The sequence below is a fragment of the Tachypleus tridentatus genome, chromosome 4 (genome assembly GCF_004210375.1).
Source record: "Tachypleus tridentatus isolate NWPU-2018 chromosome 4, ASM421037v1, whole genome shotgun sequence".
NCBI classification, from domain to species: Eukaryota; Metazoa; Arthropoda; class Merostomata; order Xiphosura; family Limulidae; genus Tachypleus; species Tachypleus tridentatus.
Window position 1 is genome coordinate 45,489,651 of NC_134828.1, and position 25,735 is coordinate 45,515,385.

The window sequence follows — 25,735 nt, forward strand, 5'->3', positions numbered from 1 at the left end:
ACAGCCACCGCCAACTTTGGAGTGCTCTTCTTAGACCAAATTAAGTAAGTTGAACTCTTCGCTGATATCACTTGTACATGTACGTCTGCATAGAACGGGTAGCAATATTTTTTGACGTTAACATTACCTTTCTTTCGAGTCCTTTAACTTGTTCTTTCGTAAACTTTTATTATTTTGGACTTTGATTATAATGTAACTTAAAAACAATTCTTCTGTAACTGTAGCAAATGTACTGAAATTTTTATATGATCGAATGTCACATTTACAGTGAAAAAAAGTTCCAAATGTTTGTAGCAGTTGTTGATAAGCTAGAGTGACTACACTGAAAGTTATATATAAAGTGGTAAAGGAACAAATTGTTATACTGTGATGTTTGTTTTCAACAAACCGTCTACTGAGAAATTTGTAGCATCATTCTTAAGTTATCGTCTGAGGTAAATGTTTGCTTTTATTTTCTAAAAAAATAAGTAAACTTAACTTATAGACATTAATAGAGGATTGGCTATTTCTGTTCTCTTTCTTTTAGATCACAGACATACTGAGCTCTCTGTAGTGTCCACTGTTGGGAATTGAACACCAGATATTCCTAAACTTTCCGCTGTTCCACCAGGGAACACAGGGGACTAACTAGTATATTTGTGTGGTACATGATTTTTGCTTTTATTGAGTATATATTGCACCATATTTGAAGGTTATGTTAACTGGCGTAATAGCCACAAATATCAAATGTTTTATAAACGTCACTGTACTGAAAACTATTTATACGTGTTATAAATTTTAATAAAGTAATAGTTTGTCTCAGAATCTTTAAGGAGACTTGATAATCAAAATGATTGATTTCAATATATAATTAACCTATTACTGTGAACAGTATACCAAATGGAATTGGTGCTTAAAGACTGGGCTGGTTTTGAACAATATGTTTTAAAATGTGAACAACTATCCTAAATGTTAACAAACGTGGACAATACTTGTATCTTAAGGCTGCAAATACCACATTAAAATACAACACTATTCAAAATATCCAAACAACATTGCACAGTACTAATAGAGCTAGCTGTAAAATAAAAGCACAAATAAATTCACTGTTGCAATGTTCGTGTACGTACGGTATCCATCTTTTATACGCCTTTTGGTTGGTCATCGATAAGTTTACAAATTGAAAAGGCTTAAACCTAGGTTTTTACTTTCTGCGATGAAGAAAACGCAAATAGCCGCAATGAATCGTTTTGTGCTTCATAAACAATATCCATCTTGTGCTATTTCGTTCTTCAGATGTTCGTTTTGCCATCTGTTGCGCAATGTCCAAAGACTGCATGAAGTTTTCGGTTCTAGTAATTTAGAATATTTTTGTTTTGTGAAATTCTTACTTAACTACCAGAAGTATCCATCTCCTGGATGGAAGTTATGTAAATTTATGATTACAGAAAGGTTTCTCTGATACGCAATTAATTGTAAAAAAAATACCCATAGAAACCGCAAAATTGAACGTTTATTTTTTTTTCACGTAAACCCCATGAACGATTCATCCACAGAATGTAAGGTCGTAGTGGAAAACACAAAAACGGCCATAAAAACCGCAAAACGCAAAATACAAACCTAAAAACTGTATGTACTTCTGCATGGAGCTAATGAACCATCATATCAATTGCGTTAAAGATCCATCCACACCTTGCGAAGTTGTTTTGTGGACAGAAAATAAACAATACTATTATATATATGCAAAAACCTAAACCCTCAACCTCAAAATCATTTTCTAGTGGAAAAGTAATGTCATAATATTTCTAACCGACGGGAAAATTTTACACTGATCTCAGGAAAAAAGAATTCAAACATTTAAGTTTTCTGCTTTAAAAGAGCAACTGTAAGAATTAGTTTTTAACTTGTGTTCAAAACTATACAATGTATCCGCACATTGCTCATCCCAGATAATCGAACCCTGGAGTTTATCTCTCAAAATATAGACAGACTACAATGGAACTAACTACGTTATTGATAGAAGGCTGTCCTGACTAAATTGATGTTTGAAGGCACAGAAGATCTAAACATCTAACTTTATATTTATGTTGATAAAATATCAAATTACAACTTGTTGTTTGACTTTATATATTTTAAAGAAGATTTAATGTTCATGTTTATTTCATTATTGAAAGATTTAAGTCGTGGAAAGTGTTACACACTTATAAGAAATGGTAGCGACGCGATAAGTATTTTTGTGAATTTGGATCCTCTGATTGCTTGTTTAAATTCTCGCAAAACAATTCTTGGGGCAGAGCGTGACCAGGTAGTTGAGGCATTCGACTCGTAATCCGCGGGTTCGAATCCCCATTATACCAAACATGCTAGGGCGAGCTGCGCAAGCCGTCCATATTTCATCTGCAGATAGAAAGAGAGGGGAAGAGAAGTAGTCTAAAGCATCCACAGTAACTTTTACCAAGGAATAGTGAGTTTTACCATCACAATATTTTTCCGTCACAGATGTTCGACGATGTGCCTCGATCCTATAACACATAGATTGTGAGTCTTTTGCTGAGACAGTGAGTCCACATAAAACTTGACAGCATTTTTTATTTGCTTGGAATTGAGCCCAAATATATACAATTGGCTGTCTGTGCTTTGCCCATCACGAATATCGAAACTGTTTTTAACGGTTTGAGTCAGACATACCGCTGTGCCATAGGGAAGCATCTGAGAGCGAATTTGGATAAAATGCTTGAAGGAGACAAGAGAAATGTAAAGAAAACTCATTATAATTTCAGAAATGCTTTATTTTCATTTTTATTTACGCTTGCCAGTAAGTTAAAGAGAAGGCATAATTCACGATATAATCGAACATAAAATTTAGGTTCTAAATTAAAAAAAAAAAATTAAATCACACTATATATTTAAATGTTTAATAATTAGCTCAAAGAGCTGTAGAAGAAATTATTATTTTATTTGAAATGGTAATTAAATTATCTCTCTAGAGTTCTATTGCTTGTATAATTATATAACTGCACTTTTCAGGGTAGTTAATTCGAATAAACTGAAAATCATTTCTTTAGATGTCAGTGTTGGTTATATTACACAGAAATAAATATAACTTCAAATACTGACTGCTCTATCTGGGGAGAAAATAACAAAACATATTTTAATATGGGACAATAAATGTCTTAATGATGTTGACAATAATAATCTTAGGGAAACAGATAGGTTCAAGAAACCGGTTTAATACACAAATATGATACCCTATAACATAAGCGTTTTCAATATGAGGACATTTCTTCTTCAAGTACAAAAGTACAAACTTAGATTATTAGCCCCTGAATAATAAAAAATTAACTATTTAACAATTGTATAAACAGTTAAAAATTATTTCATTATGTAAACGACCCACAGAAACTAGAAAAGTAATAAAAAATATATCTACACAGAATGGAAACAGGGTCTGGAAGGTAAAGAACCAAATATTTTAGCTACTACACCACATGATAACCTCAGTCACTTTCGAGAACTTTAAAAAAATAAGAAAATATTATGTTTGTTTTTTTGTTTATTACTTGTAATTTTATACAAGAAGAATATCATAAGCATAAGCCAAACATTTTTAAAGAAAATCAGCCGATTTAAACTTCCAACTTATACATCAACCAAAGAACCTAATACTCGTGGAATAGCCCTATTATATCGAAACAATCTCAAAATGATAACTATCCCCCATATTAACATACCCTGTACCACTGAGATCATTATTTTCAAACATACTGACTTCGGTTGTACAATAACTAACTCATACTGAAACACTTTAGAAACTCAGTAACCTAGCATTTATAAATTCCGACACTATGAAACAATAAAAGACTCGCTACAGGTTTTTAAATATGAGATAAAATTCGAAAGTAAACTTATGAAAGTTATTGCCAGTTTGTTTGTTTTTGAATTTCGCGCAAAGCTACTCGAGAGCTATCTGCCTACATCAGAAATTGCAGTCACTAACATTCAACCTCAACTAAACAAATTTAGTGAATACTGCCAAAAATACGGAATTAAAACAAACACAGCAAAGACACAGTTAGTGATATTTTCAAAATCAACGAAACATCAGAAAGTACATACCCAGATTTACATGAACGGAGAGCTTCTCCAGACTGCTACATCTGCAAAATGTTAGGACTAACACATGATTCTAAACTTACCTGGATAAAACATGTAAATAACATAAAAACTAAATTTGGCGAAGAATAAACTATGCTAGAAGTCTAACTGGTAAAAATTATGGAACAGCACCTGAAAACATCATTAAAGTATACAAAACATGTATAAGACCAGAACTAGATTTTGCAGCTCATGCATGGATAAACGTAAGTAAAAAACAACTGCAAACCAAACTACAAACATTACAGAATACATTAATAACAAAAGCATATAGAGTACCCAAAACCACTTCCTCAGAGTTCATGCACAAATACTTTTATACATAAACAATACCACATGGACTTCTGGATAGTACAATAAAATATTTCGATAAAAATTCGAAAAAAAAAAAGAGCTGTTATGCGAACTAGACAGGTATTGCATATATGATGAAGAGAGTCTTAAACACCTCTCCCCGATAAACTTATACATTAGATCATTAAGCTAAAATTAAGTTGAAAAATAATAATAAATAAAAAGAGAGAAAGAAAAAATAAAATGAAAAGAAAAATATATGAAGTAATTAAAAAATAAAACTTAAGAAAAAAGCTAGTGCTAAAATAAAACAGGCCACCTATGTTCTAGACTTATAAAATACAAAACTGAAAAAACAACATACGTGGACATTGCCCTGTAAAGGGCCTGACTTATGACTATCATTCTGTCCCTCTGTATTTACTTTAAATATATTAATAAGTCCACTAAAACAATGTAAAGGAAGGAGGAAGAGGTCTTGTGTACCTGACCTTCCTGGGTATACAAATTTATATACCCAAACAACTAGAGAGAGAGGGGCTATCTACGCATTATTGCCAGTTAGCAAGGACTGTGTAAATGTAAAGAAATGAAGAATAAATTGCAAATGTATTACATTTGTACACTTCAGAATAAATTAATAAATGTTAGTTATTATATTTATACTCACATCAGTATCAGTATAAAAATATAAAAGTACTTATATCAAACACAAATTACAAAGCCGCTGATAGCAAATCAACGCTATCTTCATATCGTATTTTTCCCTTTAAGCCTCTCGGTAAGATGCGTGAAAACACTTTAAACGTTAACGACTTTAACCCAACATTAAACAAATCAATAACAACATACATTTTAGCGTAAATATTTCATCCAAATATCTCGTGCGATATTGACGCCTGCTAGTCAAAATCGCTATGACTTAGCATAACAACAAAAATACATACTATAACTCTTTATTTAAAATTAGGCATAAAAGCACACAGTGAGCTATATGTGTTCTGCCGACCACAAGGATTGAAAGACGGTGATTAACAATATGAGGCCATTGACATACTGGAGGGTTATGTACTAGAAATTGAAATAGCAGTGTATAAATTATAATGTTATAAAGCTTTGTTACTTTTAATCATACTCTGATTAAATCTGATATTGTTGTATTAACAAAAAGTATAGGACAGTTTCTAGGAACTACCAATCGTCATGGAGTAATAAAGCTTTTCCTACGTTTATAATACATCAACTAATTTCCAAATATCCCTCCCAAATTACCGTACTAGAATTATTTTTTACATGTATGTAAAAGGCATTGCTTTCGATGCTTGCTTAATTTGAAATTATATTTTGTTGAAAATATTAAATACAACCTTTCAGAAAAAGCTCATACGAAATAAGATGTTAGTCACTATTTTCTTTAGAACATTTATTTAATGAATATTTTTACACGAGTTTTTTTATTCAAGTTTTAAAACTTTCTTTGCTGTCTTCAACTAAATAAGTTTGGTATAGTAGCACATATGGTTGTTCTTGCCATTAAAATAGAAAATTGCAGCAATATCCACCCCTCATAACAACAATTGACTCGTCTCGTTGCTATGAAACCAGTTCGAACTGCGTAAAACGGTCAAAGAGATTCAAAAAAACGTTCTGATAAAATGGATTTGCTTGCTTATGATATTTACGTTAGTCGTATAATTTTGATTTACTCTCCGTGGGTGGAAAATTGCTACCACTCGAAAAGTATTCCTACTTTTCGTATGTGGTATGTCAATAATGTTAACTACGATGTATTTAAGACTAATAAGATCAAATTTGTCGAAAGCCATCAAGCTTTTGCGATTTTCACTCTTCGTCATTACATCACTAATTATTGCTTCACTTGTCTTCCAAGTTCTGTTCTTAACATACATACAGAAAATAACCCACGAAAGAAATAACCATGGGTGGAAATTGAAAAGCTTTCTTATCTCAATCATGAACACCAAATATCTTGGTTATGGGTAAGTCATGAGATTCGATGACACCAGATTTTATCGTTTTATAAGTAAAAATTTACTTGATTATTTCGTGTTAACAAAATTTGCGAAACATATCGGTCTAAAACAAAGATGATATCGTGTCTTTTTATTGGACTGAATGCGTCATCAATAAGTTGTCTCTTTAAACATGTTGTGGAATGAATAATTAATGAAGCAAGTCTTTTGTGTTAATTTTCATAGTTACCGTATATTTACAGAAATGTAATTGCAGTTGTTGGTCGTACGGATTTTGCAAAGATTTGTATCTATATTATCGATATGTATTTAAGACTAATGTTACATAAATTACAGTAGAACTACTTAACATTCTAAATTTACTTTCTATTATCAGTTATCCTGATTTTAGGAGATGTAACCAAGGTTGCTCAGTGGAAGGTTCATATTTACACAACCTAAGGAACCTTATAATCTACTTTGCGGTGTTTATTGCATTCGTAGGTCTTGGCTTATGCCATCTAATCCTTCGGGTATTAAAGGTGAGATTTTAACTCAAACACTCTAATGTATTATGTTTACTGAGAATCCCTTAGGCGATTAAACAAAACGATAGCAAAAACTTTCATTTGTACGAAATCAGACGATTATCTATTGCATTATTTATTGATGATTAAACATAAATGTCAATATTACTTGTCTGGGCTTTCTTATTTTTTATTGTCATAAAATGATTTATATTGCACCAACGTAATAAAACAAGAGGTGCTAGAATAAAAACACGAGAGGTTGATTCTTTGTCTGAATACGATATTCAACTTTGTAGGTAACTTTAATGGTGTAATTAATAACATTCTATACAAAAGTCGAGAGATAATAATTAATCTTTGTTGACAAAAGCATGTTCGTGTGATATTTTAGTAGTTGTTTTATAATACTTTATATTATTTACTTTCTGTTATGCGTATTGGTGTATAAAAGACATTATTACGAGTAGTAAACAACTTTACAACTCCAAATCAATTTGTTTGAGCTTAAGTACAAAACTACAGGGTGGCCCGTAAGTCCCTACCTACACCCATGTAATTTTACATCTAATAAAATTATCAGTGGGCTCCCATTAAGATCATGGGCTTTGGGGCTGAGCCTTCTCTAACCTCTACCTAAATACGCATTTGATTACGTCAGAGTTGCAAAATTAATAACTACGTATCTTTACCAGTACGTAATATCTGTTGAAAAAGAGGAAATCAAGAACTACTCACCACTTGGGAAAGATGTCATCATAATTAAGAAGACTGTGTCCACCAAATCTAATAACAAGGAAGTGACAGATAAAGAAACCATGGAGAAGTTTAGAACTGCTGTTTCTTTGAAGGAGCCATATAAAGACAGCAATGACAAGGAAGTGACAGATAAAGAAACCATGGAGAAGTTTAGAACTGCTGTTTCTTTGAAAGAGGCAAATAAAGACAGCAATAAGATGTCAACCAAGGTAAATGAAAAAAGAATGACAGACGAGGAAATTATGACAGTGTTGAGAAGTATTGTTTCTGAGGGAGATCCAAATGAGAAATATACAAAGATGAAACAAATTGGCCAAGGGTGAGTTTGAAAGTCTTGTGTTCAAAAGAATGGTATAGTGGCTTAGAGGTAAATTTGTACTCAGTACTAAAATATTATAGACAAAAACTTCATTTTTGGAACGTAGAACTAATTAATTAGAATGTATTATTTTACATTAATTATATCACTTCATCAGTCAGTTTTCTGTTTTTATAAGAAAATATGTTCCTTTTTGTTTAATTTTTGTTATACGTTCAGTAGCATTTAAAAATCTTTCCCTTATAGCTCCGCAGTTGTGACCATATCTTTGGGGTGAGTTATCAGCTTTGCATACTAATCCTTGATTTGGCCACTTGTGTTTTTTATTGAATAGGTTTAGGATTCTCTCGACATTCCTCTGTTCTCAGGATACGTTTTCATTATTATATGGATGACTGGTTACTGATAGCTCATTTTCAACAGGAGTTTGCCTTTGATATTCTTAACGTTCTCCAGATGATAAGTCGAGTGGGCTGATTAATCATACCAGAGACGTCTTCCTTCAACATTCCTAATATCTGCCCCATTTGGGTGTTTTCAATGCCCATCTTAGTAAGGCCTAATGTTCTACTCACCGACTTCATTCAATGGACGCTTCAGTTCACTGCATTCTTACTGGTCTCTCCATCTATTTTGCAGTTGTGGCCTGCCCCGACTGCTCTAATCCCTTGTTATTGAGTTGATATTTGAGCTTTTCACAATTAGTAATCTTGCACAGGAACCTTTGCAGTCATCTATTGTTCTTCCTTCTACGATAAACAACGAACTGTTTTTGTAAATGGACAAAATCCACACATAGTCAAGTTTATTCCAGTTTATCGTCTTCATTCGAATTTACTTGTTACATTCATGAATAGAAGGAAATGGTCGATCAACAGGGAGGCTTCGAGGTGTTGGTTTATAGCTGAGAAGTCTTATCATATCAACACTTTGAAGCTTCTGGATTTAGGATAATTTACTCCATCTGATCAGACATCGTTTGTCATAAGTCAATCAACAGTTTTGCAGTGGTTGCGTATCCGAATCATCAAAGTGGGACCCTTTCTCAATATGTTTTATTTTGTTGGACTTTAGTTTCTTGGCCAACACGCAAGATATCCATATCACTGTGAGTCACGTTCTCGGAGTTTCAATCTAGCCGCAGATCATCTTTCTTGTCCAGACAAAAACTATCCAATGAAGTGGTCTCTTGGTCCTCTTGTTTTCTGGTGGCTTCAACTGCAGTGAGATACTCCTTATACTGATGTCCTTACCACATCCCTCAACCACCAACTACTTCTATTTTCACCTCCAGTCTCTTATCCTCTCGCCATGACTATTTGTGCTTCAGTTATAACTGGACCAACAAATACCTATTTATCATATTTATCATCACATGCAAGTTTTTCATTGGATAATTTTTCATCCATACCACTCAATCTCAGGCTCTTCTCATTTCAGCCGTGATTTCCTTGACTTATCCAGCTTCCTCTTTCTCCGTCTATCTTCCTTCTTTTGTAACTCAATCATCAGTGCCTCATCTTGCTCTTCTTGTCCTTCATCTTCATCCTTCGTTTTTACCTGGTCCTTTGTAAGAATTTTTAAGCTTGTTAGAATATGCAGTTTTATTTCTGGAATGTTACATTTGCCCCTCCTCCATGGAATGTTAGTTAACTAAATGGAATGTTTTGTGACATTGGTCTCCGGGCCAGGAGTTTTCAGCCGATTGGACCATTGTTCATTGTATTTCTAAGATTATTACTTGGATTTTTTATTTGGAATACTCTATGGCCTTTGGTTTTCTGTTATCGGTTGGGTTTGTCCCACATTTTTCATTTTCTTTCAGTATCATAGGGTATTTACCTCTCACTCCATATTGATAAGTTTATTTCAGATTTGTCGTCCTCTGTGGTTTTCTTAACTGATATTTTAATGTGGTTCTCCAATGCCTCAATCAGCCCCATTCAAACCACTTTCTACGTGTTCTTTGTTCCAACTTTTTCTTAATATTTCTTTCATTATACCCTTAATCTTGACGTTGGTAGTCTGATTTATTTGCCAATGATATTTCATTTATTCTTTGTCATCTTACATATCTTCTTTTTAGTTGAATTGCTCATTATTTTCCAAAACCTAAAAGACTAGGGAGAGTATATTCTACTTTTCTCTGATTCACCTTCCTTCCGTTTTTTACTCTTATCCCATGTGTAAATCAGAAAGACTTTTTTTCCTGTGCGTGCTCTTCAATGTTACATTGCCACATGGTTTCCATCTGTGATTTTCCTTCCTGCCTCTCTATCCCTTTGCAACCACACTCTGTTTGTGATATTTCTTTTTCTACATTTTACCGTCTATCTGCCTTTTTTTGCAACTGATATAGGGTTTTGGATATAGTTTGCTTGCTTATTCGTTTCTTTCGTTGTCCTCTCATAGTTTGTTCCAGATCTCTTTTTATCAAATTTGACACCTTACTTTTTCTCTGTCGTCTCATCTTTGTTATTCCCAAGAGGAACTTCTTCAGTCGGGCATTTAGACGATTACTAATACATTAATCTCCCACTATTTGCATGATATCAAATTTCTTCCTCTTTGGACTATCGTATTCCACATGCAGTCATTCTTCAAATTTCCATGTGACTTTGACTTGTTATTTTTTAATTCTTATTTAATTTTTTCAGGAACCTTATTTCCTTTTTCATGCTTATTCTTATTGTTTAGGTCTCATTTTATAGTGAATTGTACCCGACGAGAGTTTCTTTAACGTTTGAAATCCACACTGTTCAGCCATATTGACTTGCTTATTATGTTCCATGGCGATGCAGTGCATACTGCTGGATTGGTTTGGTTGTTTTGAATTTCGCGCAAAGCTATACGGGGCTATCTGCGCGAGCCGTTCCTAATTTAGCAGTGTAAGACTAGATAGAGGGAAGGCAGTTAGTCATCACCACCCACCGCCAACTCTTGGGCTACTCTTTTACCAATGAATAGTGGGATTAATTGTCACATTATAATGCCCCCACAGCTGACAGAGTGAACATTTTGGTGTGACGAGGATTCGAACTTGCGACCACCGAGTGCCTCAACCACCTGCCATGCTGGGCCACCATACTGTTGGAAAGATCACTTGAAGGTTTTCCTCACGATGGAATTTCTTTACAAATACGCTCGTCTCTGACCATACCACTTATGGCCTACATGGCTAAAGAACAATAGGATAGCTGTCCATCCCTACCATGTCTTGTATTGAGTAAGTCATCATGGTCTGCTTTTAAAATTTGGGTTTTTGTGGTCATCCATTGCACTGTTTTAGGTATTATTATTCCTTTAGACTCTCCACTGTGTTTTATGCGCCTCCCTTTTCTTCTAGTGGAGATTGGTAGTCCTTACTACCTTCCATTTCCAAGCTGGTGGGGTGGTGGATTCTAGGGGCATACTTTTTAATGATTTAATGCCTTAAAATTCTACATAGAAATATCATTCACTGCAGAGTAGGGTGGTGGTGTTCTGCTGGTGTAGAAGGCATAATAACCTCTACATTAAAGCATACAAAAACCAAAGAAGTAAGACGTCAAATTTCAGTTGAACCCATAAATTTGGATCTCTCATCCTACCCAGACCTCGATGTCAGTTGCCAATGGTTGAGTTTTGAATTTAGAGTAAAACCAACCAACATAAGTCCTCATACGTGTATTACAGATGCCGATCTTTCACGCTCAATAAATACTCCATCTGTGTCGTGGGTCATAGTAGAGGTGCTGAGGAATGTTACAGTTCCTTATCTTCTGCTGTCATTGATGTATCTTATTCCGAGGATGTTGCTGCACCTGGGTTGGTTCTGGTCAGTTTCACTCTTGAGAGAGAGTTAATTTCTCTGTGGTAGACATTTTATGAAGACTGGATATTGGGTTCCCAGATTGATATATCATTTTGCATTCTTAAAATATGCTCTGTTCTGAAGTCGGGGGTGGTTTGAGATCCTCTATGTCACTTAAACTTGAAGAAAGTATGATCATTATCCTCCCACAGTATGTATGTCGGCTCCCAGAAGTATAGGTTTCGGATATAATTCGCTTGCTTGGTGCTGTTTGTCACACTCTAGCCACTCTACACCCACTTGGATTATCTCCTTTGATTTACTACTCGTATCTATCACACCTTTCTTGGATGGTTGGAGAGTATACCTGGTTCAGACGTGGTACTGTCTCTCACATCAACATTTTGAATCTGACTCTTGTCTCCAGAAATGATCTTTGGGTGATTTTGACGGATCCTTTTTTCTCTCACACTGGATACTCTTGATAAACTGGCCACATGCATAGCAGAATGCGTCTGGAGAGTGCTTGCAGCTTCTTGATGCTAGCTTAGATAAAATCAGATAGGTCTATGTGTTCGCTTAGGCAGCTAGAACTAAACTGAAGTGGTTAGTGGTGAGCAACTGTATGTATATTTCCATGGAAAGTTCTAGAAAATTCCAAAAGGTTTTTGTAAATTCTTGGAAGACATACCACATTCTAGAAAGTTCGAGAAAATTCTTTATTAGCTTCTTAGCACTGAATCTACATGGAATGTTCTGGAAAATGGGTAAATTTGAATATTTCATTACCCAGGTCACAAAAGTAAAGTTTGAAGAGAAAAATAGGTCTTTTTCATTTACATTAGGCATAAGCAATTGGGATATAAAACTTTCTACCCAGGAACAAGAAAAAGTAAAAATTTTGTAATGTAGTGTACTTTCTCTTATTGTTTTAGTGGATCAGGAACTGTCTATACTGCTGTAGCAACTGAGACTGGGTTGGAAGTTGCTGTTAAAAAGATCAATGTAACGAAGCAACTTAGAAAAGACTTTATCATCACCGAACTTTTAATAATGAAGAAATATAAACATCCAAACATAGTCAACTATTTGGATAGCTTTCTTGATGGTGATGAACTATGGGTAAGTGTTTTAGTGTTAATCTTACTTACCTGTTATAGAGTGTAGGCTAACGTACTGTTTTTATTTAATTAATTGGTCAAATTCAAGCAACCCTACAAGTTTAAGAATATTTTTACATATCACTCTCAGAGGTCTGCTTTGTTTAAATTATAGTTATAAATAATACTTGATAGTTTTAGTGTGGGAGGTTGCAGCCACATTTGCTTCTGACACAATAACCAGCAGTCTTTAGTTTGTACTTTGCTTTATTCATCTTCCTTGTATGTTTCACATACAAAGTTTTACACGTGGTTATTGAAATTATTTTATTCAGGAAAGGTTAACTTGTTAAATTAGCATATTATACAATACCCTCAAATGCAGCATTATTTACAAAACTGTAAACATTGTTTGGTGTGTAATACAATAAATATTAAATTTTCAGTTTGCCACACAAAATACAATCCAATTTAATATTTTATAAATGTTAGGAATCAGATTACAGCTTTAGTTACCAATATATGAAAGAGCATATTTCATAAAATGTAAAACATCTTTTGAGGTAGAAAAATAAAAGTTAGAATTGAAGAAGTAACAAAAATGTAGAAAAGTGGTCTTTGTTAATTCACGCTTCCTTAACACTTGAAATTGAGTTTATGATTTTTTTTATGAACCACAAATCTTTCTAGACAATAAAAATCTCACACTTAAAAAATGTTAAACAACTGATGTTACTTCAGTTCCTACTTCATGAACGATTGTTTGAAGAACTTTTCTGTTTTTATTAGATGTATGATTACTGACAGAATCTTAAAATAGGAAAAATATATTATTTTGTCTCATTGTTAGGTATAATTTTATTAACAAATGTAAGTGAAATTTTAAACTTTATTTGTTTAGATAATAATGGAATATTTAGGAGTTGGCAGTATGGCTAGTGTTCTTTCCAAAACCCATCTTTATGAAAATGAAACAGCAGCAGTATGTAAAGAAGTAAGTTATATTGATTGTTGTTAGTAACTATTAAGAGGTTTTATAGATCTGATGATTGTAATTTATTTTAACGTTTGTTCAACAGTCATCGTACTTCCTTGCCAAAACTCTGGATACTTGAGAGATGACAAATTTTAAATAACATTTCAGAGAGTAATTATGAAGCTCCATCTAGTGTAAACTCTCTATAGTTCTTTCTAGAGTTACAGAAAGTTTCATTTCCAGTGTATTATATAGAGCACATCTTCAACAAGTGTACAAAAATATTATTAAATTTACTATTGGGAAATTTCAACTGCACTAAATATCACAAGAAACTTATATCTGTGGTATTAAATGCATAGCACCTTTTTAATCTTCTATCACACCAGCTGTTAATTTCAAAATAGAGTAACATTAAGAAAGAAGTGATAGTTAAAAAAAAATAGATACTGTGTAAACTTACAAAGTGGTTCGGTATGAAAATGGGTTACAAATTTACAATTATAGAATTGATTTTGTCCAAAATCACAAAACTAATTAAAGTTATCAAGAGTACACATTTAAAAACTACTGCAGGCAACAGTCTAGTCTTTCAAGATTACATGGAAACATGAAAAATCTACTATGTATGTCGTGCAAGCAATATTATGCTAAACATTGTTTATCTATAATAATAAAATGGTGTGTATCTTTGTGTATGTGTGGGCACCATAGCTCCAAAAGGAAAGAACCTTGAAATGTGAAATTTTGCACCCTTACTAAGTGGATCTTGATGGTGTGCATCTCTGTGTTAGTACTTATACACCTGTGTATGCATCTTCTTAATGTGGAAAGGAAAGGTAGCAAAAAACCATGTAGAAAAGAAGTGGTACCTTGTATAACAACTTCACGTGTATAAAATGGTCAATATATTTTGGTAAAGATGTTTTCCAATAATGAGTTTTATGTCATGTTGCTGAGCAAGAAAACTATATAGGTTGTAGTTTTATAGTGAAATAGGCTCAGAATATCTACAATCACATACTCATGTAGCAGAGGTGGTCTGAGACCCTTTGTGTGTGTGTGTGGGGGGGCATGCCATTATGAGATGGGGCTCATACCATCCCACCAGTAATCAGAGTCATATGTAACCTATAAATTTCATACAAGGAAGCCCATGTGCCTTGGCACAATAGCCAGTCCACCTCCGTCACACGGAACATATCAACCTTAAAACATGACAGTTGCTGGGTACATTCGTTTGTTAAACATCTAATATATAGAGAAGCCAATGTGTTTTGGTAATCGTACTTACTTTTGTCATGTTGCTTAGCAACAAAAGTATCGCTTAATATTGTACTGTAAATATAAAATAAAATATATAAATAACAAAAATGGAAAATATTAAAAACTTCATTTTTCATTAAAAACATTGGTGACATAACAGCAAATACCTTAATTCAGAAATGATTTAATTTTAAAATTACCGAGGGGTAGTCACTCAAGGTTTGGGTGTCAACCTACAGAGCCAACACTTCACTCATGGCCAGCTTGATGTTGGATGTTAGTGTTAGTAAGAATCTTTACCTGTTGGCAACAGATGTTAAAACAACTAATATATCAACCTAATAACATGATGAAAGTACTTCTGGAAGTTATTAATGTGCAGAAACTTTGATATTTTTGTGTTGTTGTCTCCAGCTATCACAGTATATACATACATATATAAAATATTGAATACAATAAGCATACTGAATTAAAATTACACTTCTCTCTTAAAATATTTAACTTTGAAATAAATTCATATTTCATTTAGATACTCCAGGCAATACAGTTCCTTCATCAACACAATATAGTCCACAGAGATATCAAAAGCCACAACATTTTACTGGGAAAGGACTGGACCATAAAACTAGGTAAGTGTTTAAACATATAATGCCTTAGTGAACACAAGCATTTTAAGTATTTTAGCTTGTTTGTAACAGTTTCACGTTAACATAGATTACTTGACAATGTATATATATTATAATGCTGAAACATCACGTGATATCAGTGGGTTGCTTGATTATATAAAAGTAACTTATTAATCAACATAAATTGCATACCTGTAAGTACAAATGTTTCCAATTCTCACGTTCAGTACAAAATATGTACATTTTATAACTTGATACATCTTCTGAATGATTTCTAAGAGAATATATCCATGTTTTTATTTTATTATTTTAAATAGTTGCTGTTATATTTCATAGTTTGAATTTACACTCTGGTTTTTATTTTTTTGTTTTTGCTTCAATATCAAATTTGAAAAATATTATTAAGAAATAACTCCCAACTAAAACTTGACTTTTCTAGCTGTATAAAGCACTGAATACTTTTAAATCTTAATTCAATTTTTTCTGTAAACTTAAAACATATAATGAAATAAATCCAACTGTGTAACACAGCTACTTATTGTGCTGTTAATCAATAGGATTGTAACTTGACATAAAAGGAAGATTTTATGTGTACTTACTAGCAACAATACAATCTATGTCAAATGAACTACTAGCCCACATTGTTGCAAGAAATTATCATAAATTATTTTCTGATTTGATACCTAAACGTTTATAAATATATGATCCATATGAATAAAGAAAAGGAAATCTGTGGCAAATCGATTGCAAAAATGGAAATAATTTCATTTTCAGACTGTATTTTAAGTGTTGGATTTAGGTATTTGGTAATTATAAAATTAACTAAATTGTATATTTAGTTGGATTTGACATTATTTAAGGGATTTATATCTACTTTTCGCATGCTGACAAGTTTTATTTGTGCATTTGGATGATTAAATATTTCTATTTTACAGTCAAAATTTACGATAAGAGCAGAAGAAACCTAAATTAGAGTTAAGCTAGTTTTGTAAGGCTGACTACCAGTTATTTATGTTTTCTTTTTCTCTCAAATGGTAACTTAACGTTTGTTTCTTTCCATCACATAGCTGATTTTGGAACAAGTGCTCAGCTCTCCCCAGAACAAAAGAAGCGAACATCATTGGTTGGAACTCGTCACTGGATGGCTCCAGAATTAGTAAAACAGATAGAGTATGGACCTGAGGTTGACATTTGGTCCCTTGGCATAACAGCCATTGAAATGGTCAATGGTCTACCTCCTTATCATCAAGAAAGTGGTGACATGGTAAATATTGGTACATTTACAACCACTACCCAAATTCTTAAAAGCTACATATTTGTACTTTAAAACCCAATTGTATGCTTTGTCAAGAATGTCTTTCACCAACTACGGAGAATAGCTATAAGAAAAACAAAACAAAAATAACACTGTTCATATTATTCAAACATGAAGATGTATTGAAGATAGTGATGACAGCAACAATGAACATTTGACAAGACTGTATACAGTAACAAACAGTTAATTATTGAATGTTGTGGAATGTACATGTTATATTATTATCTTTCAACTTCTTAAACTATATTTTCTGCAGTAGTATGACTACCATTTTGTTACCCCCCTAAAAATAAACACTAAAACACTAGATAATTCACCCACAGTATTTAACTACTATAAAGGTATACCTTTAGTGATATTTAGACATTATTAGGAAGGATTATCCAAAAATTTGTACATACTGTTAAGTTAGGTTATTGATTTAGTCATCAAGTCACACTCTTTTCCAGGTATTTGATTTAATATCAAAAAAATGGAAGACCGAACATTGAAAATAAAGACAACCTGTCTCCAGTGTTTCAAGACTTCCTGGACAGGTGTCTAGAAGTGGACATCAATAAACGATACACTGCATCTGAACTCTTAGAGGTGTGGTATAAATTACTGTTATTTTACGAGGCTATGTTTGTTTGAGTTGAACCTATTATCCTCATAACACACACCAAAAAAGCAGTTTCATTAAATGTAGGAATTCATTGTTATTACTGGCTGTTCATCTTATGTTGTGAAAACTTCAGCTTACTATGGCACCATCTCATAGAGATAAATTTGATGGAGAGATCAACTAGTATCACATAAAGCTCTTATGCAAACTATCTGCTCTACTGACAATTCTTGGACATTTTGGTCTGTGGAATGACAAGATAACATTGTATATGTGTTATTACTGTTTTATCAAGATTTATTTGTGGTTTGCTATTTAATTTATTCCTTCTAGTATATACTGGTACAAAATGCTAGCTTCTTTGTACACAGTTAATACATTGCATGCAGTACCATGACACTTATTTCAAGCCCTGAATTTTATCACTATATTCATTCAAACAGAACCCTTATGACATGTTCAAGGTACAAGTGTAGGGAATTCTAAAAATAATAAGTAACACTATCCTGGCTCATTTAATTGTTAAAAGTGATCAGTGAATCACCACTATCACTACAGTCAGTAATAACATGGAAGAATTACTCCCATACAATAGAAAGAATGACAAAATATTCTTTTGTCCTAACACTTTCACACAGTACTGTATAAAAAGACTAATTAACCAAACTGTATGTGATGTAGAATATGCACTTTTGTTAAACAAATGTTTTTCTTATTTTTCCACACAGCATCCATTCATGGAAGTTGCTGATCAGTGAAGACAGCACAGGCAACAACAGTAATAACTATGTATATATTAAGAGCTCAAAAACCAGATATCCCAATATACATGTTGAAATATGGTGGCTATGAAGACTGGCATCATTCTAGGACAAGAAAACTAACAGATTGTGTTTGTTAGATTTCTCCAAGAACAGTAGCAAGTTGAGTGGCATGATTTCCTATAATTCAGTTTCATAGATTTTGAAAATAATATTCATTTTCTCTACCGAATGTGTAGCTTTGTGCTTAATTCCAAACAAACAAACTAAATTATGGAAATTATTTTATTAATTAGTAAATTTAAACCATATTAAATGTTTCATAGTTTAAAACACAATGAATTTGAAACATAGATAAACCTTTTGCATGAAAAATCTTGGAATATGCTTTCATTGTTAAGGAACTTACCAAAGAGTGCCTTATTGTGGAAACCCAAGAGTGTCCTTTAATATCCGAAGATTTGTGTGTTTTATGTAATATTTATAAGTTAACAATAATAAATCAATTTAGAATACATAAAAAATATATTTTTCATACATATATGCACATTATTTCAAGTTGCTCTCTACTATTTGTTTTCTATTCATTCCATATATCTGATGATTCTTTTGGGAAATATATTAACAAAGCACCTCTTACAGAAAACTTATAAATACTATAACATATTTATCTATAATTTTCTTGTTTTATCAACTTTTTGATGTGTAGGATTTGGTTAAATATATAAGTTATAAATTATTCATTTCTTTAAGTTTCATGCCCTCCTGGAGAGTTCAGAAGTAAACAACAAGAAGAACGTGTACCCTGTCCCAAGGACCGTCACAGTGGTTATTTTGGATCCTGCAAATGTTCGGCTTGTTTAGAAAGACGATTTACAAACCCTGGACCCTCTTTACGGGATGTATGTAAATGTAAGTTTTATCAGATACTTACCATGAACACTATGAACAACTTTATCTCAGTTAGATTTAGAAACTATATTGCTGCAAGTGCTCAACTCTCAAATAGCTTTAGAACTTCTAGTCAGTATCATTAACAAGTAATGTTATTTATGTAGTTTAATATTATACACTTCTCTTACAGAGAGTAAAGATATGAACTTTATACCAAGTTCAGGCAATTTACCTGTTTCTATTATTTAGACAAATTATTTTGCTATAATTTTATTCTTTGGTATCCATAATTTTTTTGAAACAGAGGTTTCACTGGTTTTTGTTTAGATGTTCGTTATCAGTTACCTTTAAGGTTTTATCTTCTCTTATTTTTTTGTTGGTCTTATTGTCACTTCTGTTATTTTTATTATCACCGTTTGTTCTCCGACCTTCCTGTTTGTTGTTTAAAAATACATTTATCTTATCTAGCGATCTGAATTATACGTTCTCACAATACAGAATGTAAAATACAGCAGAGTGTTGTTGTATTTGCAAGTTATGGCCATCTTATATCTGAATAAATACAAAAACGTTTCAAAATAAAAATATTCTTGTGTTATGGTTGACAACGACATAAAAGTGTCTTTTAAAAGTTTTGTTAAAGTTTTAATTTACTGGAGTACAGTATATTGTATACTTTTAACGACCATGAACTCCAGAAAAAATAAATAACAATCTGCTTAAAATTTCGTTTCTACCGTTCTTTTTTTCAGGAAATATCATTCATAAGAAGAATATTCAATAACATGTGAAACATACATTTATTTATTGAAACAAGCCTCATTTGACAATTATTAAAATAATTTTTAGCATACGAATTAAATGAATTCAAATGTTTGTGATAAAAATTACATTTATCTCTAGATGTCACCTCCTCCCCCAACTCCCCCTTAATCAAGGGATCGCGGATTCGAATCCCAGTCACATCAAACATTCTTGTTCTTTTAGCCATAATGGGGTTACAAAGTGACGGTCAATCCCACTATTCGTTGGTAAAAGAGTTGCCCAAGAGTTGGCGGTGGGTGGTGATGACTAGCTGCCTTCCCTCTAGTCGTACACTGCTAAATTAGGGATGGCTAGCGCAGATAGCCCGAGTATAGCCTTGCGCGAAATTTAAAACAAAGAAATCTGACTTTTAGCATTATGCCTCTCAAAACATTTGACATCCTAAATAAGGACCCTCTCTTAACGGCTTCACAGGGAAAATAAGTAATATCCTTTTTCAGGGATATAATCGCCTGAAAACAGGGGCGATAATTGCAAAGCTCAAAAGAGTGCCCAGAATGGTAATTGTTATGAAACATCTCTTTTCAGGCGGAATTAAAGCATATGCACACATTTTGTGTTATAGCATATGGTTCCCAGATGAATTGACAAGGAGGAAACACACGAGATCAGTTCCCCCATATTTTAAATTTACTGGTACTTCCCCGAAATTCTTGCTAGGTTTATTAACATAGTTATTATAGTGCCTATCACTCGTAATCACACTGAATTAGAATTTTAAAATTCTGATATTAAATTATATACTTTTCACTCATTCTTTCAGTAAACTGATGTGCAAATTACAACTTTTTGAATACAAAATTTGTATTCAAACAAAATAGGTTTGATCCATGTTGTTTGTATGTTAGTTTAATGAATTTATTTATTGTACGAAATAATTTGTTTTCATTGTGAAAACTAGAAGTTTTGATGAGGTGAAGAGTTCGCTCCTCAGTGGATTTATACACTGAAAACCCCGTATGTACAGAGCACAGCTAGCTTGTTATCTAACTTTGTACATAACTATAGAGAAACAAACGGAGGGAACGCTTATTTTTTTATCAATATCCAAAGGAATTTCTATCTAGTTTTAGGTAGCCAGTGTTTCTTAACTTTATCATTGTAGTCTTATAATCGAAATGACAATAAACCAGTTTTGGGTTGACAACATTTAAAGTCAGTTAACACCTAACATTAAATAACTATGTTCATGGAGTTATTGTTTTAATGAAAGTCTCCCGATGGGACAGCGGTAAGTCTATGGATTTACAACGCTGAGATCAGGAGTTCGATTGCCCTCGGTGGACACAGGAAATAGCCCGATGTGGTTTTGTTATAAAAAAACTATGTGTGTTTGATCATTCGAAAAACTTGTCATTCTCTACAGTTAATTAGAAAGTTAAGTTCTTGTTTTCTACTCTAAGTAAGTTGTCAAATCTATTAGACAAAAGTGAAAGAAGATTATCTCATACTTACAGTTTGTGGTCCTTACATATAGTTTTCAGATTTTCATGTATTACACGTGAACTGATATTAATAAGTACAATAAGTACAGTTCTATGTAATAATTTGTCTAAACATTTTCAAGATATCTCTTATTGTAGCTGTATTAATATCAGTCCACGTGTAATAAATGAAAATCTGATAACTTTGCATTGGGACCTTAAACTCTAAGTGTGAGGTAATCTTTCACTTTTGTCCAACAGATTTGATAGCTTACTTAGAGTAGAAAGCGAGAACTGAACTTTCTATTTGCGGTCATAAACAGTGCTTGTACTGACTTAGCTAATTCGGATCTACTGTTTTCCACCGTAAAAGCTAACTACAGTCAATTATCCTGAATTGTGTCATTGAAAACTAACATCTCAGCTCTTGTTTTATATATTTTAATTTTCTTTTTCTCTGATATGTATTGATATATTTGCGATACTTACCAATGATCTGAATACTTTTCTCATCATGGTATTCAGTTGGTTTTGTTAAATAATTCATATTATTCATTTGTTCACCTACAAAGTAAATAATTTCTCTCGAGATTTATCTCTGCTGATCGAACTGTTGTTACTGCACCAAATAAGAATTTTAAAACATTCCCATCTACGTTAATTAAACTGTGTTTTTATCGATTTCGTTCACAAAACGATACGTTATCTTATATATAATTTAATTCTAATGATAATTGAACTGTCTTATCTTGATATGATATTTTTTAACAACCGTCTAATACTAGCTGCGTTACGCTTAGTATTCTCAGAATATTTTATAAATTAAAAAATATTGTATATTAAAATTATCATCTTCAAATTATAATACATCGAACAAGATTTATTGATGTTTATTAATATAGATATAAAAGTGTTTCTTTATGTTGGTTTAACGTGTGTTTGCCCTTGTATTACAAGGAATTATTTGGTTTATCGTCTAATGATGTTGGATTCTCTGTTTGGAATTTAAAACTTACGTGTTGTATATTTATTTGAGTTTCAGTGTTCAATTTAAAAAGTGAGATTCTATTTTTTTGTGTTACATGAAAGTTGTTTTGAGTTTTGGGCTTGTTTCTCCGACATAAAATACGTGGAAGTTGCCATAGTGTATTTTATAAGTGACAGTATTGTATTTGCTTTATTTTTAGAAAAATTTAGGTATTTTGTTTATTGTATTTGGGGTTATTGACTGGGTGAGTATCGCGTTGTTGATTGAGGTTTCTCTATATCACCGTTATTTCAAATCTCATTCGTAATCGCTTTATAACCTACAAACGTCGAATTATATATGAGTTTTGTAATAAAAAGGTTTAAGTTACCCATTTATTATCAAAATTTATTAGCTTCAAGTGGATTCCTCAGAAATATAAATGCATAAAATAGATTATTACAATGAATTATTACTTTAGAGATAACATGAAATCAGTTTCTCTTAATTTTCATGAGAGGAAGTGTTAATGTTGAAGAATGGTATGAATAAGTATTGGTAAACATGTTGACATATTATTATTATAAATGTTACCATCAATGTTACACATTCTAAAGATAAACCCCAGGACCCTTTGTTTGTCCATATACTGGTCCAACTACTCCAGTAATGGGTGATATTGCCCAACTCCAAGGTGCTAAGTGGGTCGACATATTATTTGAAGATGTTGATATTGACAGCTGTAATATACTCTTGGATGATGCATCACATTCCATCAGTTGATGCTAAAGATGTCCTAAAAAGAGCTATTTCAGGGTAGTGATGAAGACGAACTCGTAATCTTATTGGCACTCGTATTGTAAACATACACTATCAATGACAGGCTGCCACTGATGTTCATAACAATAATACTTTACAGTTTATAGGGATTAGTAAGCCATACCAAAACAGTTTTGAAAAAGCAACCTGACAAATAATGTGACTCAATCTCATATAAAATAGCGGTAGAACAGAATTTATCAGAACTACTTTATGACACAGATTAACATTTCGTAAATGGTGTGATGCAACCGAAAATTGTTTGTTTTTAGGAAAGGTATGGAACAGATCTTTCCAATGTAAATATTTATATGCTCGAATCATTAAAAGATATTCAAATGAGAATATAAATTTTTTGAAACAAAGATATTTATTGTACTTGAGAGCATCGAAAAAATAATTTTGGTTCATCAGAACAATTTGGAAATAGACCTGCAACAAGCCATACGAACACAAATGTAAAAGATAAAAACCGCCTAAGTGTTCCAAGCTACAGTACGTAAAAAAAAATATCTCAGTATAGGAACGAGATAAACCGGTGAGCAATTAAATAGATATGCATGTTTTTGTACACAGACATACCATTCAAGTCACTGATGTAGTAACTATGGATTTCTATGTGATCAGAGACTAGATGGATTATGCAAAACCTGTATAGAGAAGTGGTGAGGCTCCAAAGTTATTTTGATATAATGAACTCAACTTCTGTATACTGAAGAAAAATCTTATGAACTGTAAAGACACAAATCATATCTACAAAGTGTTTTAATAACGTATTATGAATAAACAATATTTAAAATTTACAGCGAAAGGTGTTATATCCCAATATTGTTTATCTTGATAAATTCACAAAAAATGAAGTATTAACTTTTATATTAACTTCAAATGAAAAATTTACTCGGAATGCATTTCATGCAACTTCTGCATTATATGGATATTATTTGATATTTTGTTGTTTGTAAGACACAATCATATACTGATCATTTTACCAACATAATATTCCCAAAAGAACCTGTACTTTCATAACTGATATAAACATAAACAGTGACAACAGTTTTACGTTTATCTGTTAGAAATAAGAATTTTGCAAGGGAAACACCAACAGAAATCAAATGTACCTATAGATATAACGTAATATATAAAAAGATCGTGTGTAATTTCATAAATTTCCAAGTTTGTGTGATTAGTTTCATTAGTTAACTTAATTATGAAGAACATAAAGAAACAAAAGTCTACTGTTAGGAAACTGTTTTGACACGTTTTATTTTTCTCACTAAAAGTAACATTAATGTTGTTATTTTACAGAGTGAGTCATAATTAATATTATAACTAGTGCGTCGTGCTCATTGTGAAAAACCTTAAAATTCAAACGGTGACACAAAACGTGCTAAAAAATATTAACTCTCTGTTGTTTTCCCCAGTGTATGTTCCAGCTGAGAACCTCAACTGTACTCGAGGATACCGAAGAGATGCTGGCAGGTGTTGTAAGTATATGTGTCACTCAATTACTTTAAACTGTTCACATTAAACACAAATAGATGAATGACTTTTATAAATATGGAATTTTAGTTCAGCAAATACGTTTTTTGATACTAAAGACTTTGTTAGAACAATAAAAATTAACACTGGGTAAATAAATGCTTACCTATGTACTTTTAACGCTTTCAGACCCATTTCCTCCTGGTCACTATGACAATGGATTCCAAACTTACTGCCTGCCGTGCCCAGGAGGGACTTACATGACATCTTTTGCTGCTAACACCTGAAGAAACATAAGGATAATAAATGTACTACTTTAAAAATTGTATTTCACAAACTAAAATAAAATGTATATAATTGTTTTGTTTTGTTTGGCGCAGAGTAACACAATGGATTATATCTGTTATAAGCGTCCTCTAGCCAGAAATAAAGAAATTAAATGCACATAGAAGGCCTTGTAATTTCTAATTTACTGAGTTAATCAATATACAACAAATCGACTGAATTCATAATTTTTTAGTTCTGCTGGTTCCACAAAGTACATCTTTATTTTCTGTGCATCTTATTATAAGAAAACTAAGTTATATTGATGCATAGAAACAATTTGTTTGATTCAGAGCAAAACCATATTTGTTACTGATATGTCAACCGCGAGGAATCAAATTCCGAGCTGTTGCACTTTAAGTCTGTAAACTTACTGTTGTCCCACCAGATTATCGCAAAAAAATGTTGTTTTTATTAATAAAAGTAGGTTTGAGTGCAGGTTTACGACTGCTCTTAAGCCATAAATATTTAACTAAGTTCCATCAGCTTTTAAAAGAATGTTTCTGATCTATATATTTATTTGGTGACATTTGGTCAATTATTTACGCTGAAATAG

At 32.4% G+C, this 25,735-nt stretch overlaps 1 protein-coding gene across 1 annotated transcript; it reads left to right on the forward strand.

Annotated features, from left to right (window-relative positions):
- The first annotated feature begins 6,227 nt into the window (after positions 1-6,227).
- On the forward strand, positions 6,228-25,293 carry LOC143249031 (serine/threonine-protein kinase Pak-like). The gene is made up of 11 exons (XM_076498223.1): positions 6,228-6,428; positions 6,799-6,943; positions 7,624-8,006; positions 12,735-12,921; positions 13,801-13,893; positions 15,671-15,770; positions 16,835-17,031; positions 17,532-17,670; positions 18,415-19,359; positions 24,798-24,860; positions 25,045-25,293. Exons 1-8 carry the CDS (start codon positions 6,403-6,405, stop codon positions 17,571-17,573), a joined length of 1,173 nt encoding a protein of 390 aa, XP_076354338.1. The 5' UTR covers positions 6,228-6,402; the 3' UTR covers positions 17,574-17,670; positions 18,415-19,359; positions 24,798-24,860; positions 25,045-25,293.
- Positions 25,294-25,735: the final 442 nt, after the last annotated feature.